General features: G+C 38.4%; 1 protein-coding gene and 1 long non-coding RNA gene across 2 annotated transcripts in view; one reads left to right on the top strand and one right to left on the bottom strand.

Moving 5' to 3' along the window:
- ARNT (aryl hydrocarbon receptor nuclear translocator) overlaps positions 1-14,880 on the bottom strand; it is a 382,463-nt gene extending 367,583 nt beyond the window's left edge. The window contains exon 1 of the mRNA XM_053705500.1: positions 14,696-14,880. Coding sequence (XP_053561475.1) covers positions 14,696-14,717 — 22 coding nt within the window. The 5' untranslated portion in view covers positions 14,718-14,880. The remainder of the gene's footprint in view (positions 1-14,695) is intronic.
- Positions 14,881-15,031: 151 nt separating this feature from the next.
- Positions 15,032-16,459, top strand: LOC128643105 (uncharacterized). The gene is made up of 2 exons (XR_008399771.1): positions 15,032-15,123; positions 16,229-16,459. It is a non-coding gene; the product is annotated as an uncharacterized LOC128643105 (long non-coding RNA).
- The last annotated feature ends 6,910 nt before the right edge of the window (positions 16,460-23,369 follow it).

The raw sequence follows: 23,369 nt of genomic DNA, 5'->3' as shown, positions 1-23,369 counted from the left end.
CAGTACTGTCATAAATGCAAGTCTATCAAAAGAACTGAAATAAGGGGGCAGTCTGCAGAGGCTTAGATACAAGGTAATCACAGAGGTAAACTGTGTATTAATATAACTATGTTGGTTATGAAAAAATGGGGAATGGGTAATAAAGGGATTATCTATCTTTTTAACCCCTTAATGACCAAGGACGAGCAGGGTACGTCCTACAAAAACCGGTAGTTAATGACCAAGGACGTACCCTGCACATCCTCAGGGTTTTCAAGTGTTGGAAGTGATCGTAATCGCTTCCAAGCTCTTTCAGGGTATCGCAGTGATGCCTCAATATTGAAGCATTCTACAATACCCTTTTTTAAGCATCTGATGCAGAGAGAGACAATCTGTGGCCCTCTCTGCATTGGCCAGTGATGGTGCCGATCGCTGGTGGGTGGGAGCAATAGCAGGGAGGCTGCCTATCGCTGGAGAATTTCCGGTGTGTGGTCCAGGAGTGCATGAGTGGGGGGGTGCGCTCACGTGTGATGAGGAGGGAGCGTATGGGACCGCTACACTATGTAACATAGTGGCACATAACAGAATAATAAATAAAATAGAGATTTGGGAAATGGATCTGGGAGGAGGAGAAGGGTAGGGTATTGAGGGGGGCAGCTACACTATGGAAAAATGGGTTTATTATATTTTTATTTTTTAAAAATAAAATAGCCCAATTTTACTGGAAACTGGGTACTGGCAGACAGCTGCCAGTACCTAAGATGGCACCTAACAGAGGGGGAGGATTAGAGAGCTGTTTAGGGAGGTTGGGAGGTAAGCGGGGATACTACCCTGCATAAAATATATATTTAAAAAAAACACCTTTTATTTTTATAATGGCAGACTTTCTGCCAGTACTTAAGATGGGGGTGGGGGAGGGAAGAGAGCTGTTTTAGGAGGGACCAGGGAGGGATCAGGGGGGTGGGATGTGTCAGGTCGATCTCTACACTAAAGCTAAATTTAACCCCTTCACTGCTGGGCATAAATACAAGTGCGGCATTTAGCAGCCTTCTAATTACCAAAAAGCAATGCCAAAGCCATATATGTCTGTTATTTCTGAACAAAAGGGATCACAGAGAAGCATTTACAACCATTTGTGCCATGATTGCACTAACTGTTTGTTAATAATTTCAGTGAGAAACCTAAAGTTTGTGAAAAAGTGAACAATTCTTTTTAATCAAACGCATTTGGCGGTGAAATGGTAGCATGAAATATACCAAAATGGGCCTAGATCAATACTTTGGGTTGTCTACTAAAAAAGAATATATACATGTAAAGGGATATTCAGGGATTCCTCCTGACAGATATCAGTGTTAAAAATGTAACTTATGCAAAGTGTAAAAAAGCAAAGAACATGTAAACATTGGGTATTTTTAAACTCAGGAATAAAATTTAGAAACTATTTAGCATGGGTGTTTTTTGGTGGTTGTAGATGTATAACAGATTTTGGGGGTCAAAGTTAGAAAAAGTGTGTATATTTCAATTTTGTCATATTTTATAAAAAGAAAATTATAGTAAATTATATGATAAAAATAATGGTATCTTTAGAAAGTCCATTTAATGGCAAGAATAACGGTATAAAACATGTGTGAGTACAGTAAATGAGTAAGAGGAAAATTACAGCTAAACAAAAACACTGCAGAAATGTAAAAATAGCCCTGGTCCCTAACGGTAAGAAAATTGAAAAGTGGTCTGGTCACTAAGGGGTTAATCTATACAAATTCTGGTGTAGACTGTCCCTTTTTACACTTAAAGGGACACTGAACCCATTTTCTTTCACGATTCAGATAGAGCATACAATTTTAAGCAACTTTCTAATTTACTCCTAGTATCAAATTTTATTCATTCTCTTGCTATCTTTATTTGAAAAGCAAGAATGTAAGTTGAAATGCCGGCCCAGTTTTGGTGAACAACCTGGGTTGTTCTTGCTGATTGGTGGATAAATTCACCCACAAATAAACAAGTACTGTCCACGGGTCTGAACCAAAAATTGTCTGGCTCCTTAGCTTAGATGCCTTCTTTTTTTAAATAAAGATAGAAAGAGAACGAAGAAAAAATGATAATAGGAGTAAATTAGAAAGTTGCTTAAAATTGCATGCTCTGAATCCCGAAAGAAAAAAAATTGGGTTCAGTGTCCCTTTAACCCCTTAACGACCGAGGACGTGCAGGGTACGTCCTCAAAAAAAGGCAGTTAACGCCTGAGGACGTACCCTGCACGTCCTCGGTGTGGAAAGCAGCTGGAAGCGATCCTGCTCGCTTCCAGCTGCTTTCCGGTTATTGCAGTGATGCCTCGATATGGAGGCATCCTGCAATAACGCTAGATGGCCATCCGATGCAGAGAGAGCCACTCCGTGGCCCTCTCTGCACCGGACATCGATGGCCGGTATCGTTGGTGGGTGGGAGCCGACTTGGGAGGCGGGTGGGCGGCCATCGATGGGCCGGGTAATGTAGAGGGGGCGGGATCGGGGGCAGGGCCGATGGGGGCGCGCACGGGCGCGCGCGTGCACGGGGGGGCGGCGGGCGGGCGCGTGCACGGGGCGGGAGCGGGTGGGAACGCTACACTACAGAAAATCAAAGTGTGAAAAGTTTGAGAAAAGGGTATGTTAATTTAAAAAAATATATAAATCGAATGTTTCTTGGAGGGGGTGGGGGGTTGGTCTTTGGTGGGGCAGGGAGCTACACTACAGAAAAGGGGAAAAATTAAAAAATATAAGCAATTTTATTTTAAACTGGGTACTGGCAGACAGCTGCCAGTACCCAAGATGGCGGCCATTAAGACAGGGGGAGAGTTAGAGAGCTGTTTGGTGGGGGATCAGTCAGGTTGGGGGCTAAAGGGGGGTCCTACAGAGCAGCATATGTAAATATGCCTTTTCTTTAAAAAAAAAAAAAAAAAGCCCAAATATAGCTTTTATTTTAGTACTGGCAGAGTTTCTGCCAGTACTTAAGATGGCGGGGACAATTGGGGGGTGGGGGAGGGAAGAGAGCTGTTTGGGAGGGATCAGGGGGTCTGATGTTTCAGGTGGGAGGCTAAGCTCTACACTAAAGCTAAAATTAACCCTGCAAGCTCCCTACAAGCTACCTAATAAACCCCTTCACTGCTAGCCATAATACGTGTGATGCGCATTTAGCGGCCTAAGTACCAAAAAGCAACGCCAAAGCCATATGTGTCTGCTATTTCTGAACAAAGGGGATCACAGAGAAAAATTTACAACCATTTATGCCATAATTGCACAAGCTGTTTGTAAATAATTTCAGTGAGAAACAAAAAGTTTGTGAAAAAGGGAACTTTTTTTTTTATTTGATCGCATTTGGCGGTGAAATGGTGGCATGTAATATACCAAAATGGGCCTAGATCAATACTTTGGGTTGTCTGCTACACTAGACTAAAGCTAAAATTAACCCTACAAGCTCCCTACAAGCTCCCTAATTAACCCCTGCACTGCTGGGCATAATACACGTGTGGTGCGCAGCGGCATTTAGCGGCCTTCTAATTACCAAAAAGCAACGCCAAAGCCATATATGTCTGCTATTTTTGAACAAAGGGGATCCCAGAGAAAATTTTACAACCATTTATGCCATAATTGTACAAGCTGTTTGTAAATAATTTCAGTGAGAAACCGAAAGTTTGTGAAAAAGTGAACGATTTTTTGTATTTGATCGCATTTGGCGGTGAAATGGTGGCATGAAATATACCAAAATTGGCCTAGATCAATACTTTGGGATGTCTTCTAAAAAAAAATATATACATGTCAAGGGATATTCAGGGATTCCTGAAAGATATCAGTGTCCCAATGTAACTAGCGCTAATCTTGAATAAAATGGTTTGGAAATAGCAAAGTGCTACTTGTATTTATGGCCCTATAACTTGTAAAAAAAAAGCAAAGAACATGTAAATATTGGGTATTTCTAAACTCAGGACAAAATTTAGAAAATATTTAGCATGGGTGTTTTTTGGTGGTTGTAGATGTGTAACAGATTTTGGGGGTCAAAGTTAGAAAAAGTGTGTTTTTTCCACTTTTTTCTCATATTTTATAAAAATTTTTATAATAAATTATAAGATATGATGAAAATAATGGTATCTTTGGAAAGTCCATTTAATGGCGAGAAAAACGGTATATAATATGTGTGGGTACAGTAATTGAGCAAGAGGAAAATTACAGCTAAACACAAACACCGCAAAAATGTAAAAATAGCCTTGGTCCCAAACGGACAGAAAATGGAAAAGTGCTCTGGTCACTAAGGGGTTAAACAGTGATAACTTTTACTAGAGGCATTTTTGGCAATAAAATGCAAATATGTTTATTCAAATATTTAATTCCCCCATGTGCATTTAAATTTTGACTGGAATGTCCCTTTCAGCTGCAGACAACAACAACATCATCATCATCATCATCATCATCATCATCATCATCATCATAGCTGTCTACAAAGACCAGAAAATACAACAGGAGTACAACTAAAAAAACTCAGTATTGCAATATTATAAATACAATGCAAAAAGTAAAGGATCCTCCTAATCCATTCACATGATTTAAATTAAATGAAAATCCATCATAAAAACTACAACACAGTAGAAAAAAAACAAAAAAAAAAACTAATGGCACTACACCAATAGTGAACGTGGAAATACCCTATAGTAAGTAATTAGTTTCACATATAATTACAATAACTATAATTTATATTTTATATTATATAATTTATATAACTATAAATAATAGTAATTTCTGGGTATAGGTGCTGTGTACTTGATATAATATTTTACAACTGTATCAGTGCAAGACTGATATTCTTTAATTATTCAGATAGAGCATGCAATTTAAAGGGACAGTCAACACCAGAATTATTGTTGTTTAAAAAGAAAGATAATCCCTTTATTACCCATTCCCCAGTTTTGCATAACCAAGACAGTTATATTAATATACTTTTTACCTCTGTGATTACTTTGTATCTAAACCTCTGCAAACTGCCCCCTTATTTCAGTTCTTTTGACAGACTTGCATTTTAGCCAATCAATGCTCACTCCAGGGTAACTTTGTGTGCATGAGCTCAATGTTATCTATATGAAACACATGAACTAATGCCCTCTAGTGGTCAAAATGCATTCAGATTAGAAGAAGTCTTCAAGGTCTAAGAAATTAGCATATGAACCTCCTAGAATTAGCTTTCAACTAAGAATACAAAGAGTACAAAGCTAAATTGGTGATACAAGTAAATTGGAAAGTTGTTTAAAATGAAATTCCCTATTTAAATCATAAAAAAAAAATTGGACTTGACTGTCCCTTTAAGCATCTAATTTACTCATATTATCAATGTTTCTTTGTTCTCTTGCTATCTTTATTTAAAAAGCAGGAATGTAAAGCTTAAAAGGGACATTAAACCCTAATTTTTTCTTTCATGATTCAGATAGGGAATACCATTTAAAACAACTTTCTAATTTACTTCTATTATCTAATTTGCTTCATTCTCTTGATATTCTTTCCTGAAAAGCATATCTAGATAAGCCCAGTAGCTGCTGGTTGGTGGCTGCACATAGATGCCTCATGTGATTGGCTCACCCATGTGCATTGCTATTTATTTAGCAAAGAATATCTAAAGAATGAAATTATATAATAGAAGCAAATTGGAATGTTGTTTAAAATTGTATTCTCTGTCTGAATCATGAAAGAAAATGTTTGGGTTTAATGTCCCTTTAAGAGACAGCCAATTTTTAGTTGAGCACCTGGGTTAAGCTTGCTTATTGGTTTGCTAAATGTAGCCATCAATAAGCAAGCGCTATCCAGGGTTCTGAACCTAAAATTTGGGTTTAGTATCCCTTTAAAGTAATGGTAAATCCTAGCGTTTGTGAAAAGCTAGGATTGATTTACCAATGGAACAAATAAAGGAGAATTTTAGCCATCAAGTATAGAATACTTCATGGTGAAAGCACCTTTATTTGTTTGCAGTGTTCGCCGCCCTGAGCTGCTATGGCAGCCCACTGCAGAATGCTATTTTGCTAAGAGGTGACGTTTCCACCTCTTAGCCAATAGCCGTGCGTGAAATCAGTCGCCAAGCTGGATTTTCCACACGGCTATTAGCTAAGAGGTGGAAACGTCACCTCACAGCAAAATGGCGTTCTGCTGTGGGCTGTCTAAACAGCTCAGTGCAGCCAACACTGCAAACAAATAAAAGGAGCTTTCAGCATGAAGCATTTTATATTTGATGACTAAAAGTCCCCTTTTTTTTTTGTTCCAATGGTAAATCCTAGCGTTTCACAAATGCTAGAATTTACCATCACTTTAATTTACAACTTCAAGGACTCACTTTCCAAATTACTTGAAATAGAACAGGTTTTAATAGGCAGAGTTAGAATTAAAATATAACTTTTATTAAGGCAGTTAAAAAATGGTAACATTAAAAACACAAGGAAACTATGCTGGATTATGGGATTGGTACTCAAATAAGGATGATATAGGATATAAAAGGGGGGTCTCTCTATAAGTCCTTGAGTGCTAACGACGGCTCTGAGTCGTCGCAGAGTTTCCTACTCAGGTGCTAATGACGGCTCAGAGGCGTCGCTAGCACTCATACACCTTGATGGAGGTCTGGCTCCCACCCACTCCGGCGATCTGGCCTGTCATGGGCATGAGACATGTTGCATTCCCAGGTGCAAGAAGGCCTGTTCCAAGCTACAACTGGACCTCCCCTAATATGGTTCAGCCAGTGTTGCCTCCATTTACTGGGCTCTTGGTGGGCACTGCAAATTTTGAACCCATCAACTACTTTCAGTTGTTTGTGGATGATGAGTTCTTAGAATTAATTGTTCAGCAGACAAATCTGTATGCTGAGCAATTTTTTTTCAAAATAGTGGCACAGAATTGAGCCGGCATTCCAGAGCACATCGGTGGAAATTCTGGGGATTGTGCAAAAGCCAAGCATAGCCTCATATTGGTCAAAGCAGTCTACTCAGATGACCCCTATCTTCCCTGCTACAATGAGCAGGGACAGATATATGTTACTGCTCAATTTTTTGCATTATAATAATAATGCAAATGGTCTGCCAAAGGACAACACAGAACATGTGCGATTGTCTTAAACAAGACCTGTTCTTGACTATTTATTGGCAAGATTTCAAGAGTGCTATTCTCCAGGCCAGAACATATCGGTCGATGAATCCTTGATCTTATTTAAGGGACGTATTGTTTTTAAACAATACATTCCTTCTAAGAGAGCTCGCTATGGGATCAAGCTGTATAAGCTGTGCGAAACCTCTAGTGGATACACCTATCGTTTTAGGGTATACACTGGCAAGGATTCTGTTCAAGCACCCCCTGACTCTCCCTCCTCCCTTACTGCCACTGAAAAAATAATGCGCGACTTACTCCACCCAATATTTAATAAAAGTTACCATGTATATATATGTGGATAAATTTTACACTTGTGTGCCATTATTTAAATTGCTATATAGCAAGGGCACTGTTGCGCGCAGCACAATCCGTGCCAATCGCAAAGGCTTTCCGACTCACATGTTCAGAAAGCAAAAGAGAGGAGAGACCACAGATTTGCGCTTTGATGAGCTGCTAGCTGTGAAATTCACAGACAAAAAGGATGTGCATCTTCTCACAACTATACATGACAGCACATCACCTGTCTATGTCAGGGGGCAGAACACGCCAACTATGAAAAAGTGTCCTGGATTACAATCGGCATATGGGAGGAGTAGATAAGACTGATCAGATGCTTAAACCATACTTTTTTGTAGTGAAAATTTTTCTGCAGGTTATTTTTAAATAAAATTCAAATGTAAATTAGGCAGTTACAGTAAAGCACGAGTTCAGTTGCAATGTGTTGGTTAACTGGAGAATAAAGCCATTTTTTAAGTTTTATAATATATTGCAGCAGTTAAAAATTTAGCTGCAGACAAAAAAAAAAAAAAGTCGACAATGAATGCGCTGATGTTTTGCAGCGCTACTGCATATTTGCATATTTGACAGTTCACTTAAAACGGCACTTTTTTTCTCTGGATGCACTGTGTTAAAGGGACACTAAACCCAATTTTTTTCTTTTATGATTCAGATAGAGCATGGAATTTTAAGCAACTTTCTAAGTTACTCCTATTATCAATTTTTCTTCGTTTTTTTCCTATCTTTATTTTAAAAGCAGGAATGTGATGCATAGGAGCTAGCCCATTTTTGGTTGAGAACCTGGGTTATGCTTGCTTATTGGTGGGTAGATGTAAGCACCCAATAAGCAAGTGCTATCCATGGTGCTGAACCTAAATTGGGCTAGCTGCTAAGAGTTACATTCCTGCTTTTAAAATAAAGATAGCAAGAGAACAAAGAAATTGATAATAAGAGTAAATTAGAAAGTTGCTTAAAATGTCATGCTCTATCTGAATCGTGGAAGAAAAAATTTGGGTTCAGTGTCCCTTTAAGGAAAACATACACTGTGCAGCCAGAGCAAACCTCTGTTTGAAGAGAATAGCCTGATGTGGAGCAGTGCTGCAAAGTTAAAGCACAAACAGTTTCTGCATGTGTCCTAGTCTTTCTGCAGACATACTGCATTTTCTGCAATGACATCTCGGATCACTGCATGTTCTGCCTTGGGGCCCATTTGTAGAAAGTACACCCCCTGACGCATCAAATGAGGGGCTATATGTACTTCTAGCACAAAAGTGTAGTTCGCAAATATTCATGGAATATGGTGCTTTGCTTAGAAAAAATTTTTTTCTAAGTTAAGTGACATGTTCATTTATGTCTTACGCACTCCAAATTTGTGCTAACAATACATGCAGGCCCTTATTTGATGCATCATGGGTTGTACTTTCCAAAACTGTGTACCTTGTATACTGTATCTCTAATTCCCAGGTGGCTACACAGCTGTTAAACTGCAGAAATGGCTACCTTGAAACACTTTAAACGTATAAGGGTTATATCTGCAATTAAACAGTTTTATCTACCTCATTAATTGACTAACCTAATTGTAAATTATTTTATTTTATGTTTTAAAATATAATACTCTTTTTGCATTACCCACACAAGCATTACAGGCACTCACACTGGTTGAATTAGCACATGGATACCCATGTGAACAGTAACGCCATGTCAAGGCTTCATCCCTACTACTGACCATAAACACACCTTTCGTATCGTCATTCACTCACAGAAACACAACGCCTACCACTTGCCACTCACACACCTTTCATATCTCAATTCATATGTACCTTTTGCTAGGGACAACTCAATCACTGGGCTGGTCAGGCATAAGCCTCAACCAGGTCACTGGGCTGGTCAGGCGTAAGCCTCAACCAGGTCACTGGGCTGGTCAGGCGTAAGCCTCAACCAGGTCACTGGGCTGGTCAGGCGTAAGCCTCAACCAGGTCACTGGGCTGGTCAGGCGTAAGCCTCAACCAGGTCACTGGGCTGGTCAGGCGTAAGCCTCAACCAGGTCACTGGGCTGGTCAGGCGTAAGCCTCAACCAGGTCACTGGGCTGGTCAGGCGTAAGCCTCAACCAGGTCACTGGGCTGGTCAGGCGTAAGCCTCAACCAGGTCACTGGGCTGGTCAGGCGTAAGCCTCAACCAGGTCACTGGGCTGGTCAGGCGTAAGCCTCAAACAGGCCACTGGGCTGGTCAGGCGTAAGCCTCAACCAGGCCACTGGGCTGGTCAGGCGTAAGCCTCAACCAGGCCACTGGGCTGGTCAGGCGTAAGCCTCAACCAGGCCACTGGGCTGGTCAGGCGTAAGCCTCAACCAGGGCCATGTATCTGCATTTCAGAATCTTGAGCCTCCTGGTGTTGTGAGGGTATGCAGCTAGTATGTTTCCATAGTATGATAAATTTAGAAGCATTCTGGCATGCATGGCCCTGATTTAGAGGGGCAGTCTGGACAATAGTAACGGGTGTCTTTACGACATCCATGCTGACTACACACTCCTTTGCAGACTGCACACTCCAAGGTAAAGTTTTTTTTTTTCTTCTCTCAGTAGCTGGTATATACTCAGCAAAGTGATGGCCATGCAACCTTGCATTCTCCTCTCTTAGCCCAGTTACTGGAATCTCCCCTGATGAAGAAAGAAAGCTTTTAATAACAGATTCCTGAAATTTCAGGAAACGTAGCTCTCTTCCTTGGGTAGCGTAATACAGGACAAATGCATTAAGCATTGACAATTGTATCAAGTGGACTGCCAGTTTCTTGTACTATGTATATCCTTTGCAAGAACCCCAAGGCAGAACATAGAGTGATCTGAGATGTCATCGCAGAAAATGCAGCATGTCTGCAGAAAGAACAGGAACTGTTAGCACTTTAACTTTTCAGCGCTGCTCCACATTAGGCTGTTCTTTTTAAACAGAGCTGTTCTCTGGCTGCATTGTATAAGTTTTCCTTAACACAGTGCATCCAGAGCAAAGTGCTGTTTGAAGACAACAGTCAAATATGCAGTAGTGCTGCAAAGCAGTAGTGCATTGATTGTTCCCTAGCTTTGAGATTTTTGAAAGCTCGTTCCCTAACTTTTCACAGTCTGCAAAGCTGTTTTTCTCTGAATGTAAGATGTTCGTATGAGCAATGCACCTTTTTTATTACTACATTTCTAAGTTAGACTAAGAGAAAAGGAAACAAATTAATTCAAGAGACATTTTACAATTCCTTTTTTTTGTCTGCAGCTAGTATGCAATGCAATTTTCAACAACTGCACTAGATTATACAACTTTAAATATTGCTTTATTCTCCAGTTAACCAACACATTGCAATTGATCTGGTGCTTTAGTGTAACTGACAATTTTATTTAATTTAAAAATGACCTGCAGAAAAATTTTCACTAAAAAAAAAAATCTCATCACAGAAAGTGAAAAAAAAGTTCTATCTCTGGGATCAACAAGTGAAAATACTAGAGAGTAGATTTTTAGAAAAGGGCTATGATCCTGATACATTAGAAAACACTATTACTGAAATAAGGAACTTAGAGAGACATAATATTCTTTCTAAAACATCGAAAGTCAAAACAAATACTAACGACACCCTGAAAGTACCCTTAGTGACTAATTACAGCTATCACCATAAACATTTAACAAAAATAATAAACAAGCATTGGCACCTTATTAAATCTGATTCAATTATAAGGGACATGATCTCTGAACACCCTCAAATCATCTTTCGGAAAGCAACCAACATTAAAAACATAATAGCACCTAGTTATTTTACAAAGAAAACACAACAATTTAAAACAAGGGACAGGGATCTATCAGGGAACAAATTACGAGGATATTATCGCTGTTATAGCTGTAAAGCGTGCAAACATAGCACCAAATGCAAAGAATATACATCTACTAACACAAGTAAAAAATACAACATTAAAGACACCATCAGATGCAGCGATAAGGGTATTATATACCTCATCTAATGTTCCTGTGGCAAACAATATTTGGGAGAAACCTCTAGGATCTTACGGACCAGGATCAGAGAACATCTAAATTTAATAAAAAAACTGGATCAGGATACTAGACTATACGAACACTTTAGGTTAAAACATCAGAACAACACCAAAGATCTCAAATACTGGGGTATTTGTAAGATTAGCAAACCTTGGCGGGGTGGGGACTATGACCGTCTACTCCTCAGAAAAGAAGCCGAATTTATATATGAACTACAGACATTGTACCCAAAAGGCTTGAATTCTGAGTTGGACCTAAATCCATTCATTTTAGACTGACAATTTTATCTATCAATTGTTTAACAGTTAGGATTTTTTATAATATTTATTGTATTTTTTATATAGTTTTTTATTATATAATACATACATTCAAAATAAACATTTCCTGACAACAAAACTAGACTAACTAGGCTATATAGGATTTGGCCAAATAAACCCAACTTGTAGGGTTAATATCGATTTAACAACTATATCATAGTTGCCTAATTTTTTATCCTTTAAAGGGACATAATACTCATATGCTAAATCATTTGAAACTGATGCAGTATAACTGTAAAAAGCTGACAGGAAAATATTACCTGAGCATCTCTATATAAAAAAGGAAGATATTTTACCTCACAATCTCCTCAGCTCAGCATAGTAAGTTCTGTGTAAAAAGTTATACTTCACCTGCTCCCAGCTTCAGGTAAAAATAAAAAAATAAAATGAACAGCAGCCAATCAGCATCAACAGTGCTGAGGTCATGAACTCTTTTACTGTGATCTCATGAGATTTGACTTAACTCTCATGAGATTTCATAGTAAGCTTCCTTTACCTGATTGGTGAAATAATATGAGAGTTCACGAGGTTCATCCTTTCAGCTGTCCCAGGACAGACACACTAAAATGCTGCTTAGAAATCCTTTACAATGGGAGGTGGCTACTGAGGAACTTTTGAGGTAAAATATCTTTCTTTTTTACATAGAGATGTTCAGGAGATATTTTCTAGTCAGCTTTTTACAGCTATGCTGCATCACTTTCAAGTGTTTAAACATTTGGGTATTATGGCCCTTTAAGTACTTGTCCATCCTTATATATCCTAAGTTTCTTGCTAAGAGGACTGATAGATTTGATATAGAGATATGTCCTTTCACTTATGATTCTTAATATTTTTAGTAATTTTAATATTTGATTTTCCAAGTTTCTATTTTTTATTATCTTTTTACTATATTTTTTTTTTTTTTTTACTCTGTTATTACATTATGTCCACTTTCATATAACAATTTATGATTGTGTACTTATCATTGCTCAATTAGGAATACCATGTAATCTATGACACTTATGTGCCAATATGATATTATGGACAACCACAAATTCTACCTTAAGGAAATATAACTTGAAAAAGAGGCAGTAAAATTTGACCAATCATATATCACCTAAGCATTTATAAGGAGAGAAGCAACTATATGAAACCATCTTGATAAAGCCATGTTAACTGGCGAAACGCGTTGATGGTTATTGACTAAAGATACACGGATGTCATCTCAACTGAATTACACTAAAGAATCGAAGGATTACAAAGGATTCTGAGTGGAACTACTTTCACATCATCTCTACAATACTCTGTGCAGAGTTAAAGATCATTGCACAGAACGGATCTACTTTCTGTGACAACCAACGCAACGTGTGGCGTCACCGACTACACAGGAGCTGTACGGACACCTGTGCCTTACCGGGAGTGAACGGATTACACTCAGAGAACTGCAGGTAGGCACGGAGAGGTGTAGCAGCCCTGTAGTGCGGTAGGCATACACGGTTCTCTTTTCAGTGACACCAGAACTACTGGCAATTGCCAAGGACAGAGGTATTTGTAATGCATATTGGGACTCTGACATCCGGTAAAGATAAGTTCACACCTATTTGACACAGAGTTGCCACCGATATACAGATTAAGTTATACACCTTGGGTTAATAGAATTAACTCTAGCTGCCACACAATATAAGGCTACTACCACGCAATATAAGAATATTGCCTTTTCAAGTTTGCATGGACTATTTGTTCATTGAGCAATATAAGAATATTGCCTTATATGGTTTGCATATACTAATTGTATATTGAGCATTTTTTACACCAGGTAGTACGCATTATCTGCCATTTATTGCAAGAATAGGTACTAATCATTTCATAAAGAAATTTGAGAGTTCAAAAAAATTTTTAGAGTTCAATAAGCATTAATTGCAGTAACGTTTTTATGACCGGTCATATATATGCATTTTATAAAATATTGTTTGTCATTTTAATAAATTGTTTAGCATTATATCTTTAGTAGTTATTATATCATTTTTTTATTCCAGCTGGTAAAGAGACCATAGATACAGATCCCTTATTTTATATCCCCATAGCTGATAGCGCACACACACACATTTATACTGAAAAATGAAGACTTAGACCTGTGCAACATTTTAGCAGGCACAGCCATAAGCAGTCTCAATTGCACTGTTGCTTCACTATCTGAGCAGCAGTACCTCACCAAAGCTGCCATACTCAGAAGCTTGTGACAGGAGAAAAAACACACTAGGTGATTCAAGACTTTGAAATATAAAAAGTAATATTGTTACATATTTTAGCACACAGTGCCTTAGGTTTGTTTTGTTTTTAAAGCAGGAGGAACCAATGCTGTAATTTATATTATTTGTTATGTTTTTTAGGTGCACACCAATGATGCTGTGAGGGTTGTCCTTATTGACAAGTGAGGAATTTGTCCCTAGGGACTGTTGTGTGCAAACATTTACTATATGCTACTAGTCAATTTATGCGGTTTTAACATGTTTTCATGTCAACAAAGGGTAACATTTAAATGGGGCTCATTCATATACATGACAGAAATATTCAAATTTTCATGACAAATAAAAAAAAACATTGTATGTCCATTTAAACCACTTAAGAACTTACAACTTTTTTAAACATATTAATTAGCAACTGGTCTCCAAATGTAAATAAGTGACATAATGTAAACACTGTACAATCAGTCTATAGACAGTTATTTTAGATTACATTCCTGCTCTTCCACAATCCTACAAAACATGATTGGCCTGTAAGTTACACATACAGTAAGTAGTTGCACATATAGTATTTTTCTCAGATATTTATATACCCAAAGCATAACTATTTACAAACCTTATATACACATAAGAAACACAAATATAAGTAGCCAGTATCGCCACCTAAGGTACAAAGTGACTATCAACAGTGACACCAGTTCACACAGAAACCAAGGGCCTTTACAAACATATCTTACCCGGGTGAGCAGCCGCTGCCATGTCCACTACCGACTTCCGTTGCAGGCCAGTCACACCGACTGCTATTTCCCTGCCACGTAAACACTTCTCCCGGTGTAAAAATAAAAAAAGTAACTGCTTCCCAATATAGTTCCACACAAAAACCACGGAATCTGCGCTCTACTACCTACACTGCCGGTGGGTTCTGGTGTGTATGTCTAATGGACAGATGCAACAGCCAATGAAAGTGATGCTTCTGTGATACGTCACTGTTTGGCAACGCTATGGTGTGTCTAGCAAGCTAGAGTGGCTCCTGACGTAAATGTTGTGCCGTGCGAGACATATTACTTGTGACACAGACAGCGAAAGAAGAGCACTGCTCGGCTAATCAGCATTCTGATTGGTTAATAAAGGAAGTCCTTACTGACTCGAAGAAAAACAAATATTGGTTAGTGAGCTTCATAAGGCTTCTTCGTGTTCATAGGCAAAACGCATAGACCAACCTACATATACAGATGTGCATTATCTGTCAAATCTAGCTATCTATCCAGCTTGTGTGTACAGTAGAAATGCATTTTTTTCTCTATTTTAGCTTATTTTATTCTCTATGGGAGAAACAAGCGTTTAAATTCCCAGCCACTGTTGATGTTTTCTATACAATGTTTCTTAATACAATGTTACATCTTGAATAAACTGCACAGACAGCTTCTAAAATAAAAAAACTGCACTGTCCTTAGGGCACATATTGACATACTGAATTCAATCTATTTTCCTATTAACCCTTGCAATGCCATCAGTTATTAACTATTCACCGCATTTTCCTATTAACCCTTGCAATACTAATATTCGTCTCCCCATAAATATTATAACCTCTCTTACATGATCATCCCTTACCCCTCACTATAACTTCATACCATACATTAACCATTTCTGCACAGCAAATTACTAATCATATTTCTCAGGCTCGCTGGAAAAAAGGGGCATCCATATAGAGCTTAATAAATTGACCCCATTGCACGTTGTAGCCCCTATAGTAGCAGAGAAAGAGTTAAAAGTAAAGGGCACACTGTTATTCAAGTTAATTTAGAATTTCTGTGTAATGGGTATGAAAAAAAAAGAAGTAGAATTAGTGTAAGACACATGACTCTAGGAGTGTATTTGGTATGTAAGCTAAACTTTATGCAATAAAAGGTTAATTTTACAGTGCATAATACTAGGTACTCTAGGCAATAAAGTGTTAATTTTACAGGGCATGATACAAGTTGTTAAAACTGAAACTGAAGGCATGAAATGGCTAACTTCACAGGTTTTCATGCAGTCTGATTACTTGCAACATTGTATTAACATTGTGTTACCAGTGACAGCACTGAGAATAAAATACGCTGAAATACTAAATTGGGCAGATGCTCCTAATAAAATACGCTAAATACGCATTTTTTTTAGCTATTAATGGAAATTAGACACTAAAGGGACATGAAATCCATTTTTATCTTTCATGATTCAGACAGAGCATACAGTATTTAACAACTTTACAATTTATTTTATTCTCTCAGTATCCTTTGTAGAAGGAGAAGACATGCACTACTGGGAGCTAGCTGAACACGCTGGGTTTGCCAATCAGCTGCTATCCCCCAGCAGCACAATGCAGCTCCGGAGCCTACCTAGATATGCTTTTCAACAAAGGATACCAAGAAGACAAAGCATATTGGATACCATAAGTAAATTGGAAAGTTGTTTAAAATTGCATGCTATAAATAAATAAGTTTACTTTTGAGTTTACTGTTCCTACTACAGCTTTCTTTATTAATATATAAGTCAAAAACACAAGAGTTTTTGTTTTTGTGAATGTTTTGGCCATTCCTATAAATTATTTACTGTATGTTCTAGGTTCTGAACCTGTTAATTTCAGCAAAGAAATTATAGGAACTATTAGTACACTGCAGTACTTCTACATTTCACAGTGATATCAGAGGTAGAATGTAAGTATATAATAAACAGGTTAAATGTCTATAATGACAAGCCCTAGCCACAATTTTAACCTTAAATGTGATCTCCCCATTCAAAGCCCCTGACTCATTTAACTGTAACTCACCCTCTCTGTTGTTTGCGAATAGTGGTTTATCTTAAAGGGATGGTAGCGTTTGTGAAATGCTAGGATTTAACAGTGGAACAAATAAAGGAGACTTTCAGTCATTAGGTATTAAATGTACTTCATGCTGAAAGTTCCTTTATTTCTCTGAAGCATTTGCCTCACTGACCTCCACAGGCAGCCCATGGCAGAACGCTATTTTGCTGTGAGGTGACGTTTCCACCTTTTAGCCAATAGCCATGTGGGCCAGCTGGTGCCATGCTGGATAGCTAGCACACTATTGGCTTAGAGGTGGAAACGTCACCTCACAGAAAAATATCCTTCTGCCATGGGCTGCCTGAGGCGCTCAGCGCGGCGAACGCTTCAGACAAATAAGGGAACTTTCAGCATGAAGTATTTTATATACTTCATGAGCGAAAGTCCCTTTATTTGTTCCACTGGTAAATCCTAGCGTTTCACAAACACTAGGATTTACCATCACTTTAACTCCACCACCACAAATTACTCTAGCCACAACTCCCCCTATCATACATCCACCCTTAAATCAAAAATTTACCTCCAGAACTGGGCTTATACTATATACTGTATGTACCCTGAGTGACTGTTAAGCAGACAATCTGATACGTTGTTTTGTTTTTATTATTTTAAATTTGTTCAAAAAAATGTATATATATTTTACCAAATCAATTATATTTTAAGAATACAAGTGTATTGTTCTCAAATTGGACCTGATTATTAAAAAATCGCTGTGTCCACAGAGAAATGTTCATTTCTGTTTCGCAAAGTTCACGCCAGATAAATTGTTTAAAAATAGTGGGTTTACTCTTGGTTTACAGACCATTGCCAATATAACTTCCATGGGAAAGTATAATGCTTGTTATCTTTGAACAATCCGAGGGCATTGCCAATGAATATGGAGGGGGCATATTTTCAAAACATGTTTAGACAACATATAATGTGCGTTTTGGTCTGAAAATTTCTTAAGAAATAAACAACATGATAGCTGCAATTTTTGGCAAAGAGACTAAAATATGTGCTTGCTTTATTCCTGATTGTTATCACATTTGAAAGCGTTGTTAAACGTAATAACACACACACTCATACAACACACACACAATCATACAACACACACACAATCATACAACACACACAAACACAATCTCATACCTTTGGGGGTCTGTAGATTATTCAGCAAATAAGATATAAATACCGGCAGCTCAAATCAACTTTTTGCCCAGCTCTTTGCCAAGCAAGGTTATCCATTAACATCATTTAAAGCTTTCATAGTAACAATCAAACTTGGACCTCATAATTGCACAATATGAACAGGTTGTGGCAGCTCCAGGATCCAGGAGATGAGGAAAGCAAATGTCTATGTTCAGTAAGCGGTGTTAGATTCAGGACAGTGTTATACACTGAAATCAAATGCCCAAAAGCAGTGTCAGGTTCACACCAACGTCAGACACAGAAAGCAATTATATACAACTCAATAAAGAGTGTCAGATTCAGGCCAGGGTCAGGTAGAAAAAGCTAATTCCACCACTCAAAGTAACGTCATGTTTTCAGTAAAGGGTAAAAAAAAATAGTAGACCAGGAGTCAGAATAGCACATCCAAAGAATCTAATAAACAGCATACAGAGGCGTCATTTAAAATTTTTTGACAAAGAATAAGTATATATGTCTGTGTATGCATGAGAATATACAGTACTGTGCAAAAGTCTTAGGCCAACATTAGATTTGTTGTTTTAGCAAAGTTTTAATGACCATCCATATTTATTTTTGGTTTCTTTGTTAAGATACAAACAGAAAATACAGGAAATATGTACCCATTTGGCCCTAAGCACATCTTGAACTTTTTTGGGGAGACTGTCCTGAAGTTTTCTGAAGTAATCTTCTGTTATATTATACCAGGCTTCTTTCAGTACTTCAGTTCTTCTTTAGATTAAGGTTGTCTTTTATTCCTTAATCTGTCCAGGTGATTCATACTATCTCTATAATATTCAGGTATTGACTCTGTGGAGGCCAGTCCTTGACTGTGAGTGTTTTATCAGCTGTTTTTCTCTTTTTTTCTCTAAATATGAGTTCACTGCATTAGCAGTGTGCTTAGGATCTTTATCATGCTAAAAAATAAAACCGTTCCCAATCAGGTGCTTTCCAGAAGGAATGGCATGGTGAATTGTCTGTCTATACTTTACAGCATTCATGATCTCATCAATTAGGACAATATTGCCAATACCACTGGCAGAAATGCAGCCCCAAACTAGGACAGACCCTCCACCATGTTTCACTGAAGGCCACAAACACTCATTCTTCCATCTCTCTCCATGTCATGAACCAAGCCTCCAGACTAAAAAGAAAAAGAAAAGATCTGGGAGGCATTCTGCTAAGAAGGGCTGTCTGGGGATTTGAACCTGTGGCTCTGTGGTTGCTATTTCTGTTTGCTTATATGTTGAGCCACAGCCAGTTCTAGCAATAGCATGGAACTTAAAAGATCTGATAAATAACTATTTGCCTTACTTGTTATTACACCTGTGCAACACACAGGTGTTCTCAATTCTGGAATTAATCAGAACCAACCCTGTGCAAAACCTCCCTATTTAAGGATGGCTTTTAGTCTGCATTAGTGTCTTCACATTGGATCTGTTTTGTCAAGTCAGAACCTGTTTCCTGTACTTCTTTGGAGAAAGATTTCACCTTTGCACCTGTTTACAAGGTATTACCAGGAGAAAGCATTTACCTTTAAACCTGTTACCAATCTACAAGTTTGTTTCCTGCTTTATGCAATTCCTGCACTTGGCCATTGCCAGGAGAAAGATTTCCTTTGCACCTGTTTACAAGGTATTACCAGGACAAAGCCTTTACCTTTAAACCTGTTACCAGTTTGCAAGTTTGTTTCCTGCCTTCAGCAATTACAAGGAGAGAGACTTTACCTTTAAACCTGTTACCAGTTTGCAAGTTGTTTCCTGCATTGTGCAATTCCTGCACTCAGCAATTACAAGGAGAGAGACTTTACCTTTAAACCTGTTACCAGTTTTCAAGTTGTTTCCTGCAATTGTGCAATTCCTGCACTCTGCAATTACAAGGAGAGAGACTTTACTTTTAAACCTGTTACCAGTTTGCAAGTTGTTTCCTGCCTTGTGCAATTCCTGGACTCAGCAATTACAAGGAGAGAGACTTTACCTTTAAACCTGATACCTGTTTACAAGTTGTTTTCTGCCTTGTGCAAATCTTACGTTTCAGTTATTACCAAGAGAAAGACTTTCCTTTTTGAATCTGCATCTCTGCTTACTAGTTTCCTTTATTTTCACTCCTGCTGTATGTGGTCTTAACATACCTGAGTAGCATATTTAAATATTCTGCAAGTATTTGCTTAAACAAAGTATTTTGTTGTTTAAATAAATTTGTTTTCATTTTCAATCAGTATGGCTTCTACTAATCTTCCTTTAAAGCAACTGTTCCAGACAATGAGGCTCTCACATGATATCCTGAGACAGAACATGACAGAATGTGAAGACCCAAAAAGAGAGCCCTCTGGGATTATTGCTGTATTGGAATCAGTGTTAAAGTTTATTAAGGACATACTGATTAACTTCATGGAGCTGGTGGAAATGTTATCTCTCCCAACCAAAACCTTGTCTGAAGTTACCTCCCAAACAAGGAAAGGTTTTAAAGAACCCTTAACAAAAGAGGAAAAGACTCGGCGAAGACAGCTTAACCTCTGTTTCTATTGTGGGGGAACTGGTCACCGCATCATAGGGTGTCCAGTAAGACCCCCTAGAGGATCAAGTCGAGATACAGCCAAGTTTAAAATGGACTCTGATGCTAAGGGAACAAATTATACTTCCACTAGCAAACTTAAAGATACCCCTGGAGAGGATCTAGCTACTGAGAATACATCTATTTTACAAACAACCGTTTCTAACACGCTTCAAGAAATGGTACCTGATTTGAAACAGATGGTCATAGGGAGTACAACTCCAACTACATCCATTACCCATACCACTGCGTCTCTTTCTGCATCAACCACATTGGGGAACTCTGCAAAAATACCTCCTGGAAATCCTGCACATTTCCTTGTTTCTGCCCTGGCTGGAGATCCAGCTAACAAAAGTCACTCATCAGACATAAAAGTGACAAACCTTCCAGCTGAATCAGACTCTGCCAATTCCAAAGATCCACACCTCCTTGCACCACCTTCACCTAGCTACTCATTGACTGAGAAAGAATTGGATGAGATGGTTGAATTGGATAAATATGACACAGATAATGAATTCCTTGACTCTGAAGGAGAGGTCATATTATACCCGGAGGTACTCTACCCATCAGCCAGTCCATTGCAAACTGCTGGGCATAAACAGGAACCTCCAAATCAAACCAATTTTTGTACTTCAACTCTTGTTATGCCTACAGTGATATCTTCTAAGGATCCCCAATTTCAGACAGCTGTTCCAAGCGAAGAATCAATTCCATCTGATTGTATTAGGGCTTCAAATGGAACACTTGTTCGTAAATCCCACCTTCAGATGTTTGAACAGGCTTTGAGCGCCCAGAGTGCGCTCTTTGGAGGGGGCATCTGTCATGAACCAAGCCTCCAGACTAAAAAGAAAAAGAAAAGATCTGGGAGGCATTCTGCTAAGAAGGGCTGTCTGGGGATTTGAACCTGTGGCTCTGTGGTTGCTATTTCTGTTTGCTTATATGTTGAGCCACAGCCAGTTCTAGCAATAGCATGGAACTTAAAAGATCTGATAAATAACTATTTGCCTTACTTGTTATTACACCTGTGCAACACACAGGTGTTCTCAATTCTGGAATTAATCAGAACCAACCCTGTGCAAAACCTCCCTATTTAAGGATGGCTTTTAGTCTGCATTAGTGTCTTCACATTGGATCTGTTTTGTCAAGTCAGAACCTGTTTCCTGTACTTCTTTGGAGAAAGATTTCACCTTTGCACCTGTTTACAAGGTATTACCAGGAGAAAGCCTTTACCTTTAAACCTGTTACCAGTTTGCAAGTTTGTTTCCTGCCTTGTGCATTTCCTGCACTCAGCAATTACAAGGAGAGAGACTTTACCTTTAAACCTGTCACCGGTTTGCAAGTTGTTTCCTGCATTGTGCAATTCCTGCACTCAGCAATTACAAGGAGAGAGACTTTACCTTTAAACCTGTTACCAGTTTGCAAGTTGTTTCCTGCATTGTGCAATTCCTGCACTCAGCAATTACAAGGAGAGAGACTTTACCTTTAAACCTGTTACCAGTTTGCAAGTTGTTTCCTGCATTGTGCAATTCCTGCACTCAGCAATTACAAGGAGAGAGACTTTACCTTTAAACCTGTTACCAGTTTGCAAGTTGTTTCCTGCCTTGTGCAATTCCTGGACTCAGCAATTACAAGGAGAAAGACTTTACCTTTAAACCTGCTACCTGTTTACAAGTTGTTTTCTGCCTTGTGCAAATCTTACATTTCAGTTATTACCAAGAGAAAGACTTTCCTTTTTGAATCTGCATCTCTGCTTACTAGTTTTCTTTATTTTCACTCCTGTTGTATGTGGTCTTAACATACCTGAGTAGCATATTTAAATATTCTGCAAGTATTTGCTTAAACAAAGTATTTTGTTGTTTAAATAAATTTGTTTTCATTTTCAATCAGTATGGCTTCTACTAATCTAACTTTAAAGCAACTGTTCCAGAGAATGAGGCTCTCACATGATATCCTGAGACAGAACATGACACTCCAACTCTTCTTCTCACGTATTGGACCCAAAATGTTCAAACTTGGATTCGTCACTCCATAATAATCTTGTCCACTGATCTTCATTTCAATCTTTGTGAGCTTTTGCATATCTTTTCACCCTGTTCCCCTTCCGAAAAATTGGTTTCTTGGCTGCTACCCTTCCACAGAGACCATTCCTGATCAAGCTTCTTCGGACTGTAACAGGGTCAACTTGGCATCCTGATGAAACTGCCAGATGTTGAGCCAGGTCCTTGCTGGACTTCTTCCGGTCTCTCAAAGAAGAAACTCTGAGAAATTTCTCATCAGATTTTGAAAGTTTTCTTATCCTTCCAGTCCTTTTTTGTCCTTGAACTCTCCTGATTCTTCAGCTTGAATACCACATCTTGAGTATCCAGTTTGCTTGCTGATTTCCTTTTGAGAGTGGCCTTGCTGATGCAAAAAGTATGATTTTATATCTGTCAAATTCTGTGATATTTGGCATTTTGAATGGAATTATGTGATTGAAAGTTGGTCTTGGTCCAATTAAAGGGCCATAATACCCAAATGTTTAAACACTTGAAAGTGATGCAGCATAGCTGTAAAAAGCTGACTAGAAAATATCTCCTGAACATCTCTATGTAAAAAAGAAAGATATTTTACCTCAAAAGTTCCTCAGTAGCCACCTCCTATTGTAAAGGATTTCTAAGCAGCATTTTAGTGTGTCTGTCCTGGGACATCTGAAGGGATGAGCATCGTGCACTCTCATCTTATTTCACCAATCAGGTAAAGGAAGTTTACAATGAAATCTCATGAGAGTCAAGTCAAATCTCATGAGATCACAGTAAAAGTTCATGACCTCAGCACTGCTGATGCTGATTGGCTGCTGTTCATTTCTTCAT

This window comes from Bombina bombina, chromosome 1, assembly GCF_027579735.1.
Source record: "Bombina bombina isolate aBomBom1 chromosome 1, aBomBom1.pri, whole genome shotgun sequence".
Taxonomy (NCBI): domain Eukaryota; kingdom Metazoa; phylum Chordata; class Amphibia; order Anura; family Bombinatoridae; genus Bombina; species Bombina bombina.
This window is presented reverse-complemented; position numbering and strand designations above follow the sequence as displayed.